The sequence below is a fragment of the Channa argus genome, chromosome 11, assembly GCF_033026475.1.
Source record: "Channa argus isolate prfri chromosome 11, Channa argus male v1.0, whole genome shotgun sequence".
NCBI lineage: Eukaryota > Metazoa > Chordata > Actinopteri > Anabantiformes > Channidae > Channa > Channa argus.
Window position 1 is genome coordinate 13,263,004 of NC_090207.1, and position 16,997 is coordinate 13,280,000.

At 38.0% G+C, this 16,997-nt stretch overlaps 1 protein-coding gene across 5 annotated transcripts in view; it reads right to left on the minus strand.

Annotated features, from left to right (window-relative positions):
- The window catches only part of vps13a (vacuolar protein sorting 13 homolog A), a 37,793-nt gene that overhangs the window by 3,262 nt on the left and 17,534 nt on the right, over nt 1–16,997 (minus strand). For 2 of the 5 annotated variants that reach the window (XM_067520747.1, XM_067520751.1), the window contains exons 38-72: nt 16,663–16,913; nt 16,326–16,504; nt 16,078–16,221; nt 15,696–15,905; nt 15,368–15,511; nt 14,962–15,066; nt 14,730–14,882; nt 14,390–14,645; nt 13,759–13,919; nt 13,451–13,554; nt 12,993–13,305; nt 12,195–12,358; nt 11,633–11,927; nt 10,490–10,594; nt 10,167–10,313; nt 9,584–9,715; nt 9,329–9,462; nt 8,673–8,741; nt 6,870–7,002; nt 6,367–6,424; nt 6,036–6,207; nt 5,585–5,738; nt 5,238–5,384; nt 5,057–5,138; nt 4,885–4,954; nt 4,602–4,716; nt 4,379–4,492; nt 4,047–4,192; nt 3,847–3,928; nt 3,486–3,599; nt 3,129–3,204; nt 2,787–2,950; nt 2,596–2,641; nt 2,288–2,411; nt 2,062–2,176 (exon numbers count right to left, since the gene is read on the minus strand). In XM_067520747.1, the coding sequence (XP_067376848.1) occupies nt 2,062–2,176; nt 2,288–2,411; nt 2,596–2,641; nt 2,787–2,950; nt 3,129–3,204; nt 3,486–3,599; nt 3,847–3,928; nt 4,047–4,192; nt 4,379–4,492; nt 4,602–4,716; nt 4,885–4,954; nt 5,057–5,138; nt 5,238–5,384; nt 5,585–5,738; nt 6,036–6,207; nt 6,367–6,424; nt 6,870–7,002; nt 8,673–8,741; nt 9,329–9,462; nt 9,584–9,715; nt 10,167–10,313; nt 10,490–10,594; nt 11,633–11,927; nt 12,195–12,358; nt 12,993–13,305; nt 13,451–13,554; nt 13,759–13,919; nt 14,390–14,645; nt 14,730–14,882; nt 14,962–15,066; nt 15,368–15,511; nt 15,696–15,905; nt 16,078–16,221; nt 16,326–16,504; nt 16,663–16,913 (4,978 nt within the window). The remainder of the gene's footprint in view (nt 1–2,061; nt 2,177–2,287; nt 2,412–2,595; nt 2,642–2,786; nt 2,951–3,128; nt 3,205–3,485; nt 3,600–3,846; nt 3,929–4,046; nt 4,193–4,378; nt 4,493–4,601; nt 4,717–4,884; nt 4,955–5,056; nt 5,139–5,237; nt 5,385–5,584; nt 5,739–6,035; nt 6,208–6,366; nt 6,425–6,869; nt 7,003–8,672; nt 8,742–9,328; nt 9,463–9,583; nt 9,716–10,166; nt 10,314–10,489; nt 10,595–11,632; nt 11,928–12,194; nt 12,359–12,992; nt 13,306–13,450; nt 13,555–13,758; nt 13,920–14,389; nt 14,646–14,729; nt 14,883–14,961; nt 15,067–15,367; nt 15,512–15,695; nt 15,906–16,077; nt 16,222–16,325; nt 16,505–16,662; nt 16,914–16,997) is intronic. The other 3 variants (XM_067520748.1, XM_067520749.1, XM_067520750.1) reach the window with 3 other exon arrangements.

Here is a 16,997-nt window from a genome sequence, read left to right on the forward strand (position 1 = left end):
TTTTTTTTAAACCTCACTTGACTACATCAGTCAGTTACCTTTCTTTAATTTTTCTCAATGTCATTATAATTGAGTGGGTCAAATCCGTGAATGCATCCAAGTTTTAAGGTTAAACATGACGTTACCAAACAATAAGTCAAAATGCCCTGGAACCCTAATTCAAAAGAAGTTGAGAAAATGTGTAAAACGTAAATGAAAACAGAATGCAATGATTTTCAAATCTCATCAAACCATATTTTATTCACTAAAGAACAGAAACAACATATCAGATTTTGAAACAGATATTTTACCATTTCATGCAAAATGTTAGCTCATTTTGATTTTGATGGCAGCAACACATCTCAAAAACAATGGAACAGGGGCAACAAAAGGCTGGAAAAGTAAGCGGTGCGAATAAAAAAAAATGGTGGAGCATTTGACAACTATTTAGGTTAACTGGCATCAAAGATGGGCAGAGGTTCACCAATCTGTGACAACCAGCGTCTAAAAATTGTGGAAAAATTTCACAAAAATCTCTCTCAATGTATTGCAAAGGCTTTGAAGATCCCACCATCTACATTATATAATATCATTAAAATGGTCAGAGAATCAGGAGGAATCTCCGTGCAAGAGATAAGGCCAAAGGTCACAACTCGGGCCCTCAGGCAGCACTGCATTAAAAACAGGCCTGATTCTCTACTGGACATCACTGCATGGGCTCAGGAACACTTCCAGAAATCCCAATCTGTGTTCACAGTTCACTGTGCAGCCAACAAATGTTAGTTAAAGTTGTATCATACAAATAAGAAGCCATATGTGAACGGGATCCAGATACGCCAAATTCCCACATTTATGAGATGTGTTGCTGCCATCAAATTAATGAGTTAAAATTTTCCACGAAATGGTAAAATTTCTCAGGTTCCACATCTGATATATTGTTTATGTTCTATTGTTAAAAAAATATGGTTTGAATAGATTTGTAAATCATTGCATGGTGTTGCATTTATATTTTACACATCATGGGGGCGACTGTGGCGCAGGAAGGTCGAGCGGTTATTCACCAATCTCACAGTTGTTAGTTCAATCCCCGGCTCCTCCGGTCACATGCTGAAGTGTCCTTGAGCAAGACACTGAACCCCAACTTAGTTGCTCCTGGTGAGTGTTGGCCAGCTGCATAGCAGCTCCCCCACTGGTGTATGTGTGTGTGTGAGATTGTGAGTGTGAATGGGTGAATAAGAAGCAGTGTAAAGTGCTTTGAGTGCCAATAGGTAGAAAAGCGCTATATAAGTGCAGACATCATCATTTAGCATCATCCCAACTTTTTTTGAATATGGGTTGCATGTGATCAGAAATTGCTCTACAATGTATGCAACACAAATTTACCCAGTTACACAAAAAAAAAAAACAATCGTCACATGTGGCATCCAGTGTTTTGTAGTGCAATTGTAGTCGTTGCAGTTATCACTAATTAAGCTCAAAGAGAATTCGGTTACAAACATAATATACACATGAACATAACGTAGGTCTAATGCCAAAGTTTAGAGTCACCATATCTACCTACTATCTATACTATCTATTGTACCTACAGAGAGAAACTGCACTGACAACTGACCTCCACCAATCCCAACAAAAAATAGGGAATTCACTTTGGCTCAAAAACCTTACTTTGGCACTTTATTAATATATCTAAATGTAAGGAGACCTCATACACAAGACATCTTCACTATTGCTATAGCTACTGTAAACACCGTAGCTCTGACCTGAGACTCGTAAGTAACTTCCACCATCCTGAAGGACTGTTAGATAACGTCAGAACAAAACAGTGAACCACAGTTCAATGCTCAGAGGTTAACTGGATTACAACATTTTGAAGCTTCATTAAAAGCTACGTTATAATGGCCAATGTATAGTTTTTTGCTGAGCTTGCTGTACTTCTGTCTAATGATCTATAAACAGAAAAATGAATAAAGAAACTGATAGCTGTGTGCATGTGCCTACATTTAAACTACACCAGCAAACCTGGGCGAATTCAAAAATGGATCTAAATTAAGAGCCCAGATGATGCAGAAATCTTTATCCTACCTGGAGCATCTGACTGCCGAAGCCCTCCCTCTCCTTATATGGTCGAATGACACCATCCTCATGAATAAAACGAGGAGGACGAAGAGATTCTACATCCTGTGAAGTCTCTGCCGCCCTAAACACAAGATGAGACACAGAAATGTCTGCTTAAACTTTATACAACCATACATTCCGGTGTTGTCAACACATTAACATGTGCACTAAAGGAATACAGAAACAGCTATACCTTTTGATCCCCTGGAAGGTACTGCTGGCCATGTCAATAATGCCCCCTGTTGGTCTGGCTACTGCACCAACCAGTCCTTTTCCCACACCCTTGAAGAAGCCTGCTGCACCCTCCTTCTGGGCTCCTGCAAAATCACCACTTTAAAACATCAATACATTTATGGAAACTGATATGAAAATCTCCCAAAAAGTTCAACAGAAACCACCTCCTCTAACACCAACAGGACAGAATCAACAGTAGCTGCATGGGCATTGGTTTATAGTAATTAAATATAATATAGAAGTTTCATGGAATCAGACTCAACATACCCTTTATAGGTTTGGTAACAATCCCTGTGATCCCACTGACAAATCCCTAAATAGAAAACACGACAATGTTACCAAATAACAGACAATATCACATTGTGGCAGAATTCAGGGTCCAGTGGTTCTGCTGATGAGCATTCACTGAAGTAAAAAAACACAAAAAAAACAGTGAAAAGTCTAAATGTTGTACATACAGATACCAATCCTTTTCCGCCTCTCGTCAGACCCTCTCTAAGGCCACTGGGTTGTTTGTTCATTGCCTCTCTTCTCTTCTGCTGGTATTCCTCATCCATAGTTATTGCAGCAACACCCTTTGCCATGGCACCTGTTATTCTAGAGGCTGCACCTGCTATACCCCCTGGAAGACAGATATGAATCTTGACGAGTTATATTGTATAAAATAAATTTTCATTCTTGGGGTATTTTGTGGGAAAACAATACATTCCTACTTGTATGTTGTGTATGTATGTGCAGAAACGGATGGAAGCAGATCCCATTCTAAAAGTTTTTATTGTTTAGAATCATTCTTTACTAACCTACAGCTCCTCCCACAAGAGCCTTAACCCCAAGAGCCATCCCTTCAACAAACTCCTCCGGCCCCTGGATGGCTCCCTGTAGAAATCCAGATAACAGTTAATAAAAAATGAAGAAGACATCTGGACACTGTCTTGACTGTTGGACAAATGCAAATGTTAAACCAAACCCATTTATAATGTATTTCTAGACTCTAAATCTTAAACTTAAATCATAAAAATCTTAAAAAGCTGCAAACAATATGTTAACTTCTTTGACAGACTGAAAATTGGGACTATTATTTTTCTAAAAATTCAAAATAATCTCACCATGCTGATACAATATTTTAGTGCTAATCAGCAACTGCGTTGCACTCCTACCTGATAGGGTTCATAGAAGAAGGCCTCCACTCCCTCTGACAGTCCTCTGATCAGTCCAAATGGGTTTCCAAGGACATCCAGACCCAGCACCAGCACATACATCTGTTTAATAGCCTGAAATATAGATATAGTATATGTATATACTGATAATCACAGAGCCTAACAATAGCTGATTTTCTACCAGCTAGAGAGTTTAACATCAATAAACCATGTGGCAAACTAGGAGAAAAGGAAGATCAATAATTTGCCACTGATCTCCTCTTTGACATAGATGCATACACCCCTACCTGTCACATCAGGCACACATCCATACTGACAGTGCAGATTGCATACAATAAATATGATCATACAACCGAGTTACCTGTTTAGAATAATGTCTGATCACCTCCCATTGCAACTGCTGAGTGGTGCAAAACTGAAAGTTCAATTCAAAGAAGGCTAGTCTGAAAGAAAAGGCAGAAATAGTCAAACTGCAGGGTCCTTATAATAACAAATGACACCAAATTAAATGAATGCTACTGTGTGTGATGTATCTATTTAGGCCTTCTTGTGCATTCATACTTGAAGACAACATCTTGCACGTCAGTAAGAGTGGCTCCGATACTCTTCAGCAGCAGATTGAGGGACTGGACAGGGATGAGCTCTGTATCTCTTTTCTCTTTCAAACCATCTTCTCCTCCTGTGCTTAGAGAGAAACTCAGGTGCAGCTGCAAATACAAAACCATTCACAAATATCAAAACAAATATACTGTAGAGTCTGAACCTGTGCTTTAAGAACATGTTTTTCTGTTATTTTATTTGTGTTATTTTGCTTAGAGATTCAATTAATCAAACATCACTTTTTAGATTTACTTGTTGCTTATATTGGTTTTGTATTTACTGCATGTACGTACCTTGATGGGGGAAATGTGGAAGTACTCATAGAGGCTGATGGGAGAGGTGTCAGCAGAGGAGACATGGTTTAGTTCTGTCTTAATATACTGTATGTCCTTCTCAAATAGTTCGACCTAGAGGAATAAGACACACAGATATACAGGAAAATTAACATTCAGACTGACTGTGGATAGAAAGTTAAACTGTGTCTGTCTATTGGACATGTGTGTGTGTGTGTGTGACCTCTTGTTCTGAGGTCACGATGCTGGCATTTTCAGGAGTGATCAGGTCTAGGATGGCATACAGGAAGCCCAGATCAAGCTTTAGATCCATCTCTTGAATCAACACCTTGAAGTACCTGGGGTGACAGACATTCCCATCACTATTTAGCAGCAAAACTGAAACAACAGTTTTAAGTGAACTAAAACTTCTGGCTAATAAAAACTGAATACTACAAAGAAAAACAGAGTAATAGGAAAGCAAAAACAAAGCGTGTTTTGGAAGAATTGGGGGAAAAGACAATTACTTGATGCGAGAAATATCAGAGTGTCCAGCTGCCCTGGTAACAATGCTGATATCAGTTAGAGGTTTTGGTTCTGTAAGAGAAATCAAAACAAATTGGATTATAAATTGTGACAGCATATACACAGCACAAAATGCCAGATAAAAAAAGGACAGAACAAGGCATATTAACTGACCTGAGTCCATAGTGATAGACTTTGGCAGTTTTACAGGGTAAAAAACATAGGGGAAGATGGCTCCTGGCAGCTGATTCTGGATCTGGAGCAGGAAAAAAACAACATAAAATGGTTCAAAAATGTAATTGTTGTAAATGATAATGTAATTGTTTTTTTTTCTTCAAACAGCACAGAATTTTACTTGTATCCGGTGGATTTGGACACGATAGGATTTTTGACGTGGGGACACACTGTATTCAACCTTCACCCCTGGCAGGAAGTGTCTCCTGAGAGGAGCATGACATGGCTGCAGCATTTGCATGTCTGTGCCACTGGGCGTAAAGGACACCTGAAATTGCAAACATTATAACATTTAATAATTACGCCTACTATAAATGATTGTTTTTATTATTAGTTAACCTCCTGCAGATGCAAAAGTCTGTGTTTAATCAAGTCACACATCCAATAAACTGAGAGCTTTTCTTTTTACCATTTTCAGTGTTTTACTTAACACATCAAATCGGGTACAGGATAAAGTATTTATATAACCTGGAAATTGTTCTCTAGGTCCACAATGGCACAGTCTGTGGGTGCAGAGTCGATGTATTGTTTGAAGCGGTTCTCCAACATTTCTGCTTCTTTAGTGCTCAGAGTCTTCCACCGATTCTTCTTCTTAGGCTTTAATTCCCACACCACATCAGAGCTACCAAAAAAAGTAGGTGGTGTAAAATTTGTAAAATCATGTAAAAATGTTTGCACTTCACAAGAGAATAGCGTAGTGGCTGGACTTTAACTTACAAGCTCTCCTCCAATTAAACTGTATCAGAGTATAATTTCTGACACCAAATTCTTTCCAATTAGAAAACGGTCTATCATTATTTAAAGAACACCTTATGCCTATGTCACACTGAATAGACAGTGGGCTATGGTTGAAGCAAAGTTCTGTGCTCACTTTTACAAGTGTATTAGTGGACAAATTTGAATGTTGCTGGTTATCTACCTTGTGATCCCAATAAAGGAGACCTCCTGACTGCTGCTGCTGTTGACCAAAGACACTCCCATGTTCTTTAGCGACAGGATGATTTCCTGTTCAGCAAGCTGCGCCTTTTCGCTCTCACAGAGCATCTTATAGATATGCTGCTCCTCAGTGAACAGCACAACACGCTGAAGACCTTTGGATCAACAATCAAAACCCATACTCATTTAACACGTAATTTATCTTCAGAGAAATATGCATGTTAAATTCATTTTAAGTGAAGATTTTGTAAAGTCATTTTACAGAATGCTTTTCCTTTGTGTGGTTATTTAATTTCAAGCTCACTGTACTTTACCTTCATAAAAGGAGATGACAAACAGTTTTCCCTCATTATTCATATTCTTGCGGAGGTCCTGAAGACAGTAAGCAGAGATGAATTTAGACAAATATACCGAATTAATGTATAATATACCATACCAAATATATAATTAAAAATGTTATCAATTTAAAGAGCAGTGAATTAAATTTTGAGGTAGGGCCAAATTTTATAACTAAACTTATTACATTATTTTGGGTACAGCTTTGTTTTTTTGAGGGCCTCATTTATCATGAGCAACTCTGCTGGAATTTTTCCAAACAAATACTTGGGCATGAACAAAAGTACTAAGTAAGTACTAAGTACTAAGGCTACATGGTCTGTGTGGGAAGTAAAAAATTTGGCTTTAATGTTAAAAGCAGATTGATTCCTACAGGTAAAACTTCGGAGACAAACACAGATTTAAATTTTACAAGGTAAGAAGTTGGGATGTCTGTTGAGAAAATTGTTTACACTTTACCGCAGTATTTAAGGCACCATACCTCCTCACTCTTCAGCTTCCCACTGTAAGTGCCACACTTCCAGCAAAGCTCTCGAGACCCAGTGGGCTCAGCCCAGGTGTAGTGAACAGCTTTCCCGGCCTCCAGTTCTTCCTGCTCAGTTTCCTTCTGAGAACTGCACACGAAACCCACCCAGATACACACAGAGTATTTAATGAGAAACATTTGTTGTAACTTCTAAAAATTACTAACATCCCAGTGATTCAACAGATGATGTTACAGTAAATAGAGAACAATTTAACAAAGCCACCAAGAATCGAATCCAAAGTACCTGTCTGAGTACACAAACGATTCTTACGAACAGGCAAATACGGCAGTACGACCAACAAACACACAAAAGCCCCCAGTACCTCTCCTGGAGAGGTATACATATGTATGTTCACACTAATACCAATATTGACTCAGACAAGACACAGCAGAGATAAGAAAATGGCACCAAGAAAAAGAGGAAGTGAAGAAGCAATAATGTATAGATGGAGAAGAAAAATAAAGAGTTGGCACAATAGAACTACTAAGAAGCAGAAGGTGTGACTCCTGTGGCAGAATTTCATCCAATCAGCAGCACTCAGAACTAGCATTTCTACAAATACAGATGACAACACTTTGTAGGAGTTTAAAGGAAAATACTGATAAATGTGAAAATGGATTTAGATGTTTAATTTGCTCCTTTTACTCAACTCCAATGATGGCTACACATTTAGATCTGTGCAAATTTCCAACAGGTTTAAAAACAAAAATATCGATTTAAATATTTCCCTTATATATGAAGGAAATCTTAGTATATTATTAAAAACTATTTAGGAAGCAATCTAAAGTGTCATTGTCTTGAGTACACTGTATTGCAGCACACTGTTAATGTTACAGTTTCCTGTAAGAAGTTCTTGGGACAAGTACATCTACAATAGTTTTTATTTGTATTTTTTGTCATTGGCAAGGCTGAGGAGCAGATTACACAAAGAAACCAGAATCAGAGCAGAAGCAGTCTTTTCCTACTCATCTTTTACCATAATCTTGATCTGACCACACTCTGCACTCACGTGTCATGTCATAGTGAAATGACTGACATTAGCGTTTTACCATTACACCAGTTCATATTACAGTGCTGCATGCAGATATTTTTGAAATAGTTTTCTGGCTGTTATTGATCCTTCTATGTGGGATCATCCTCTGCTGATTTTTTCTTTTGGCATAAACTTTTTGTTTTGCCACCTTTCTCAAGCAGATGTGTCGTAAACCTTTCTGAATTATTGTTAAATAATAGCTGGGGTGACTGTTTTGTAATCTTTATTTTCAGTCTTGTAAGTGTATTTCTTTCAACAGCTGGGCTTTCTATAAAGATCATTGTTACGTTTTTCACAAATCAACTTTTGGTACTCAATCAAGCTTTTCTGTTAAAAAAAAAAAAAAAAAAGCAAAAGCATTTTAAAATTTTACACCACCCCTGGTCACCTTTTCTGATTCGTACTATGGTTTAATTTTGCCCAACACTGGTTTCATAGTTTATTGATCAAAAAATAGAGAAAAACTGCAACCCTCAACCTTTAGATTGAGTGCACAAATGCATAGTAAGGGCAGAAGCCTGCATTCCAGTTTAAACTACATTACTGTTATAAAATTCAACATAAAAAGTGTCCCAGGAATAAATTGTTCAATGCAGCACTATTAGATACTTTTTTTGTGACTATTACTACTGATTTTATTTACGCCTCCTTTTCTTTACTACTTGTCTTGCTCTAGCGAATTCAGAGTGTGTCAGAAGACTTTCTGCTTCTCATATTTTTCTACCTGTCCTCCTCCTGTGAGAAGGAGAGGCTGAGCAGCTCTTCAGCCACCCTCGTGGTTTCTGTCCGGGCGCTGCATGACCCAACACACACAAACATAAATTGCTATCAGCAAAAACAAACAGTTATTTATGATCATTAAAAAAGTTCCTGCAACAAGAGAAAAAATACTGTCATTCAACAAATATCCAAAATACATATAAATGAAATGCAAATGTTGTGCATGAAGGAATTCTATTGAGTTGGTTAAAAAAAGAATAATAAACAAAATAAACATATGCTTACAAACTGAGATATAGTAATAGGATTCATTCAAAAGAATCACTTGATTGAACATCTTAATGTGAGTGTGGCATATCCACAATATAATATTTGCATCAATAAAGTACAAATCATGAAATAAATCACCACCACCCGTCTCCTTCCTCTCCCCTGCTTTTCAATCAGTTCATTTGGTGATTACCTACCTATTTAAAATTTTTAATTTTTTTAATTCTAGCGTAAGAAACCAAAACTGTTACGCATCTGACAATGCGATTAACCAGTGTGACATTATTCTTTATTCAAGTCTAAACTTAATAGCAAATACTTAAAATGTTCATGTTTATATTAGATTTGTTTTATTAATTTTGTTTAACTGCCATACATCTTTTCTCTTACCTTTGACAGAACTGAAGACTCTGTTTTTTGGTGTGGTTAATAATGAGGAAGGGAGCAGCACCATCGTGGTACTCAGAGAATCGGATTGTCGCGGAGTGGTCTGAGAGGTTCACATCTACTGTAATCCCACCCATCTGCAGAACAGAAAGCCACATTAACAACTTTATATGGAAAGAAGGTCTTCATATAGAACATTTTATGCATCACACAACTTACACAAAAATTAACATCATCACCATTTGTGTGTCTACTTACGGAATTGTCTAGACGCAGCAACAGGCAGTTCTCTGGCCGTGTGAAGTCAATAATTAGAGGAGGCGATAAAGAACCTTCTACTTTTATCTTTAACCGCTGTGTATCGCTCTCAGGCCAGAAAGGAATGCCTGACTAATTGCAGAAAAAAATACAAGAATAACTACAAAGACAATAACTCTCACTCTCAAAACGTCTACTTATCCAATAAGCCATTTAGCATTTTAATATAACCCCCCAAAAATACAATTTCAACATTAAATGTGTATAGTATCAATCTATCAATACATAATATCTTACTTGAGATCTTTAATTTACAACCAGTTCATCCTGATCCTGACAATTAATGTTAGTCAAAAAAAATGAACTGTTACAATTTTAACAAGTTATAATTTCAACATTTACAATGAAGTTAAACTTGGCATTAGTAAGAGTTAAATCTAACTGACATGAAACACTGCCATGCAGACCCACTGTTGTGTTGTGTCATTGTAGAATGTGAGTATGCAGCATTTATGCCCAGTAAACTTGACCATAAGAATGTGTTGCAAAGAAACAATGATGCAAACAGTGGTTTGGCTCTGACCTGTTCTGGTTTTGCCTCAGTCCAGTTGTTCTGGCCTTCCTCACATATAAACACAGTGTGTTTGGTTCTGTTGACCAGCATGTAAAAGGGCACAAAGGTCACAACACGCGTCAGACTGAAACTGCTTGCATCAATCTTCACACCAACCTGCGGTTAAAACAGACATAACAAAACAATGAGAATCATGTACTTCCCCCTTATTAAAATCTGTCTGAGGCACACAAAAGTAATTTAGAACCCCATCAATTACATCAGGTAGTTAAATAAAACTTAAAACCAGTAAGTCTGGAAAAATATATGTCAAAATATGTAGAAAACCTTACCAGGTAATCTTTGTATTTGCCTTTACATTTAACATCTCCATGGCTACCAACTGTATCCAAAGAGAATTCATCAGAGAGCTCACTGTCTGAGATCATAAGGCGGACCTGAGAGATGAAAAGAATAAACCCATGGTCAAATATAATAAATGAGATGAGGTATTCATGTTCTTCTGTATGCCAGTGATTTAAGTATTGCTTATTAGAACAATAATGGCAGAAGTTGGAATTTTTATTTTACAATTTAATTGAAAAATCTATTAAATAAAAGATTTTTTAATTGGTAGATTACTGAATTGAATAATCCAGTAATCTACCAGTGTCTCTGCCCTGCCCTCTGCTGCTGAACTAATTTGTCCATCCATTATCTGTAACTGCTTATCATGTTCAGGGTACCAGGGGGGCTGGAGCCTATTTCAGCTATCATTGGGTGAGAGGCAGGATACACCCTGCACAGGTTGCTAGTCTATCTCAGAGCCAACACAGAAAGACATAGACAGACAATCATTCACACCTACAGGCAATTTAGAGTCACCAATTAACCTCAAATGCATGTTTTTGGATTGTGGGAAGGAGCACTGGGAGAACATGCAAGCTTCACTCAGAAAGGCTGTAGCTAGCCAGGGATTCCAACCTTCTAGCTTAGAGGGAGTAGCACTAATCACTCTTCCACCATGCTGCCCTGAACTAATTCCGTACTACAACAATAAAGATTATTAAGAACCTCCACACACACAGTAGTTGAGAATATGTTAATGCCAAAAATATTTTCTAGATATGAATTGTAGTGCCCTAATAACTAAGACAATACATATTTTTTTACTTCATTCTGCCAATATCATTCAGTGAAGAATCTGAGATGTGAATGGTGATTGAGTGGTAATGTAACAAGGCTAATGTTGAAGCTCCTTCCCCATTATAGGGTAATAAATATGTAAGGCAAATAATCAAGTTAAAGCTTTAAGACAACAAAATTATCAAAAACGTGAAGCTAGATTGTGCTAGTTCCACACATTGGGGGCAATCTGTACAGAAAAAAGAAAAAGGGCCAAAATGTCCAGTTTTCAACGTAACCACGTAACCAAATGAGTCTCTTAAATTTCTTTAAATAAACTCAGACTTAAAGAAAAGAAAGCTGCTTTTTACCTTATTGTTTCGCAGGAAGTGGCGCGGTTTGAAGGAGAAGAGCAGGGGCATGTCATAGTCCAGGGGGTGCTTACGGTGGATATCATCAGCCTTGTACTGCAGCAACCTGCATGTCTTATTCACCATCCAGTATGGTGAGTGGATAGCAATCACTGACTGTCCCAGGTCATATTTAACGTGCACAGCTATGTCTAACTCTGGCTTCTTCCTTGTTGTCTCTTCATAACCATCTTCGTCATCCTGACGTAGAGACTGGAACACGATGAAGGTGATCTCTTCCTGGTCACTATGGACACTGCAAGCCAGGATTGTTTATCTTGGTGAGATCATTGAGTTATTTCAGAAGAAAATAAAGAATAATTTTCTATCTGTCCTACATATAATGAGAATGATGATTCTTATACAACTCCTTATGTCTTGTACTGTAAGTTTAAAAAACAACTATTTAAAAAATATGGCCCTCTATTAACAGAATTAACTGATGTACTCACATTTCACAGACATCAAGCACATAATATGCTGGGAAGTGAAACACCCACCATAAATAAGACTAAAGTCAAACCTGTACTGAGAAGACCAGTCCTGACCCATGTAGTTCAACAGGCAGAGATCAAGACTTGACTGGTTGATGACTGCAGAATGAAGCTGGGCAGAGTGGCCTGGGTTCAGAGTTGCCTCAGGCGCTGAGACCCCACTGTCCTGTTGAGCATCAGACAGAGAAGGACACTGAGAACAACAGTGAATTATTAGTATTAAATTTAATCAAGATAACTGGTTTGCCAAAAGCAAAAAATTACTATATACAACTGAATTGATTGTGTTTCTTTAGTTTTTGCGACAGTAATTGTACATATAAATAGCATCTAATTTAACAAAGGGGTTCTCATGTACAAAGGTGCGGTGTTTGTACAGTGTGGTACATGTTGCTGATGATAATTTTGAAAACTGCTTTACTGCTTTCAGTTCATGCCACTAACACTAAATTAACTTTACCCGTAATTAAAAGAGGAATGAAAAAAGCTGCACAGCAATGAAGCAGTGATCAGACACTATTATAAAGAAACTCTTGTTGGTGTTGCGACTAATGTGTGCACACCCATGATCTGACAGATAACTTGTAAAAAGCACTACATTCAAAAGTTATGTTGTTTTATATATAGCCCAGATGATTTGCAATAAGCAAATATAAATGATGCAAAAAGACTTTGACTGTGTCTTACATTAAAAATGTTGCTGTTTATCACCCAACTTTTTTCAGTATGTTTTAATGCATGTTTCTAAATAAAGGTCCCCACTGTAAATGGATGCAATCTACAATTGTCCACCTGAGTTTTTATTGGTGATTGGAAGTAGGTACTACCTTTAGTTTGTAGGTGATGGGGTATGGTAGCAGGTTGCGAAGCAGAATGGAAGGCCATAGGTGAAGCACAAAGGGCACATCAAAGTTCTCCCCAACTTCTCCAGTGTGTTTGACTGTCACAGCATCCCTTAATGGCACTATGTTGACAATCATCACACCACCCAGGTTTCCACGCCGATGGCAGGTCTGCTGCAGGCGTATCTCAGGCTGCTCCTTACTTACATCTTCATAACTGAATCCCTCTGAGACATCAAACTGCGCACCCTGATCGTCAGCATCGTCCTCGGTTATTGGCTGAAGGCTCAACTCAGACCTAAGGGGTCAGCAGAGAGTGAAACTAGGCAAATGTGTGAATGTATGTTTGTGTATTTGTATTTCTGTGTGTTTAAGGAAAAAAATAGCGACCACAACAGGGGCGTGTATATTATCATGTGCCTTGTTAACGTGTCTGCCCCCACCTGTAAGAATCCAGTGGCACACAGAACTCCTCAGTAGGTAGCGCGGTACCCAAACATGTTAATCCCTCAAAGATTTTGAATGGTATTGAGAAATGATTGATGATCTTAACAGAAGAAAACAGAAACAAATACAGCGTATTATTTAAATGTCCTTGGGACTAATGCTTATTGTTTTATACAATAATGATGGTATAAAAATTAAGTGTCATTTTCTTTATTCAAATAATGTGTTTTACAACCTAGTATAGTTTCATCAGATATAACAAAAAGACAAATAAAAATAAATGTTTAAATTATCAGCGATGTACCTGGAAAGGAGAACGGATCTTGATGTACTTGCTGCCCTGCTTAGAGTCAATCTGACAGACCAGAAAACGAGTCACTCCTGAGTCTTTGTGCATTACACTGTACATGCCCCTGCCCACCTTGACCAACGGGATCACACTAGCTGAGGTGTGGCCCACTGGAGCTAAAAAAAGTAGTGAAAAAAATAAAAGTAAAGGATGATGTGCACGTCAGCGAAAACATGAAAGATTTTCACACATTGTGCTTAGGCTGAAAATATTGATTTATTCATCCAGTTTTTTCCCCCGGTTTAATAAAAAAATCAGCGGGTTAAAAGACATTTTTTAAGTTCAATAAATAAATGATCTTTCCAAATTCAATTTGTAACAAAATAATCATAATTATTATTTTCGCCATGGTCATACAGCTACCATGTGTTTGTCACTACACTTGAATAGAAAATAAGGCCCTGTGTGCTTTAATTACTGTATATTGTAAAGTTGGGTTGGTTTGCTATGGGACATGTAACCTTGTCTGCACTGGTGTTTGATACCAGTAAATGTAGTTTTTAGAACTGTAATAACTAATAACTGATCCTTTTTTGCCAGTTGTTATATCCATATACAGCATATTTGTGTATTGAGTCTAACTTACTAGGCTGTATGTAGTAGTCCTTCCCACTTAAGGAGATCATGGCTGAGAATTGGTCAGAATGTGTGGTTGAATAGTCCATCCCAAGGGTTTCCCCATCCTGAAGCTTTACAGTGCGATTGGTGCTTTGCTGGCCAATGGGACAAAACATTTCACTGTGGACGACAGACACAGGCAGTCCCAGGCGGTTTTTCACCAAAAACGGAGCTTGATCCTTCTGGAAGCACTCAGATGTCTGTTTGGCAGCCTCTGCAAATGCCTGAGTAAAAGCAATAATGTGAACATTATACGTGCCTGCCCATCCTCACATTCCCTATTAAAATGAAAACAAACCGTCTCTTACCGTGCCCAAATTACTCAACATGACCAGTCCACATTTTGAGAGGGTGATGTTGAGCTGGTCTACACTGCTAATAACAATGACTGTCTTATAGTCTGGAACATTGTAATCCACTTCATCTGACAAACGTGTGCACTTGACTGGCTTCTTCTTCATCTGGTTATTAGATAGTAAATGGTTAGAGGTACTGTGCGCCACTTTTATTTGTATATATGTGTGTGCACGTTTTCAGTACCTTGAGTTCCAGTCGCCATGGTCTGAAAGTGTCTGAAAGTGCCTCATCTTCTAAGGGTTCCAATAGTGGCTCCCATACTCCCATCACCTCACTGTAATAGTGTACCTACAAGCAAAAACCAATAAAACACTTTATCTATATAACTATATCTACTGCCATAAGATCTGCCCATAACAAGTTAGAATATCATTGAAATATTATGGTAGATTATTATCAAAAGGGGTATGTAAGATATGTACTGCAGATATAGCAACTAAAGAATACATAAGGACCAAAGACTATCAAAATAACAGAAAATAACCCCTGTTCTCAAACATTGCTTCAGGACTATTTTAATTTAAATTAAAAATGTTGGATAATATTTAAGCATCAAAGTTCGAAAATAAATAAAGTAATTGTGTGTTACCTCCAGATTGAGTTCACTATGTAAGTTAATTAATGTGGACCAGTTTTTGACATCTCCATGAAAGGAGGACTTTGCCAAAAGCATGGGGACAGTGCGATGTCCCACACCGGCCTCGAGAGTTACGCAGATTGATTTGATGGTCACCTGCAGGAAGTTATTATATAATCAAAATTCAGTATCTGTATATTGAGTATAATACCAGTGCAGATTTACTCCTCTGAAGAAGAACACATAACAGCATTTATGATACACAAGTGACTAGAGGTAGCTAATAACAATATTATAGCATACAAATATTCATGATTTTTATCATAAAGCAGCTAAATACCTGTAATGATTCTCCCTGTGGAATAAGTGGTGCTAGTGACCTTGTGTCTTCATCTCCCTCCTCCTCTAAGAACCACAACTTCAGCTCCTTCCAGCCACGTTTTTCCCATAGGTCCACAGGAACTGGACTATCAAGCTCCTCTGGTGTTTCAGCTGTAGGAGTTAGTGCTGACTGGATGGTGATCACTGTGTTGATTATGATTGGAGAAACCTGTACAGAGGGCCAGACAGCAGAGCCATACTTGTTTTATACAAGACAGGAAGGTAAAAGGGAGACAAGCTGACCCAAAAAAGGGTAGGATTCAATTATTTCAAACTTTAAAATAGTGGAAATGCTTTCCATTGAGTTACCTCCTGGACTCAGAGCATTTAAAAACAACTACCTTCAGTGTGAGAGCATTGATGGAGACCTCCATGGCCTGGGGGGAGGTTGCAGACTGGGTACTCTGGAAGAACACCTGACAAGGCTGTAGCACTGTGGTCACATTGTTTTTCCTCTTCTCTCTCAAGAAAGGACATGCCACTACCTATAATAACAACATAATCAAAAACATCTGTTACATGCAAAATAACCTAATAACTTTAATTATTTTAATCATTTGTAATGTTATTACAATGATAATACACATACTTTAAGGTCGTTAATAGCAGCAGTCATTTGTGATCCTTCTGCAGCACTTTTCATCAGTAGCTCACACTGTGTGGTCATCACTAGGGCCGGGGCATCAGCGCGTGTCAGGTCAGCCACAAACACAATCTCTGGGTTACGCACCAGAACATTAATCTCTGTCTTTGACACTATAGCTGTAGCTGAGAACATTAGAGAAGATCAGAAGAAGACATCAGTTCAGGGTGTAAGACAGTTTACAATTAATATGAGAATAAATCAGTTAATCTGAAACTCACATTTAAAGTATAACTTATTATTTGTTTACTATTGCAAACCCCATTAAAAATGCATAACTCACTGGACTCTTTAGATGTCACAGAGGAGTTTATGTTCTTTTTATCTCCTGTACTGCTCTTGGGTTGTGACACTTGAGCAAAGCCCTGTTGAGTGGCTTTGAGCAAGATATCTGCAACTGCTAACAGGAACTCCATGCTGGCACACACATACACATCCTGCACGACTGTGTCCAAAGTGTTGCCATCACGACCTTGACGGTAGTTCACTTCGACCATCATGTTCTTTTCTGCACCGGGTCGCATCGCCACCATTCTGGGAAAGGACATAAAAGAGCTGTGAGTGAAGAATAAGTGACGAACACAATATCATGGCCCCCTGATCAGAACTGATAGGTGG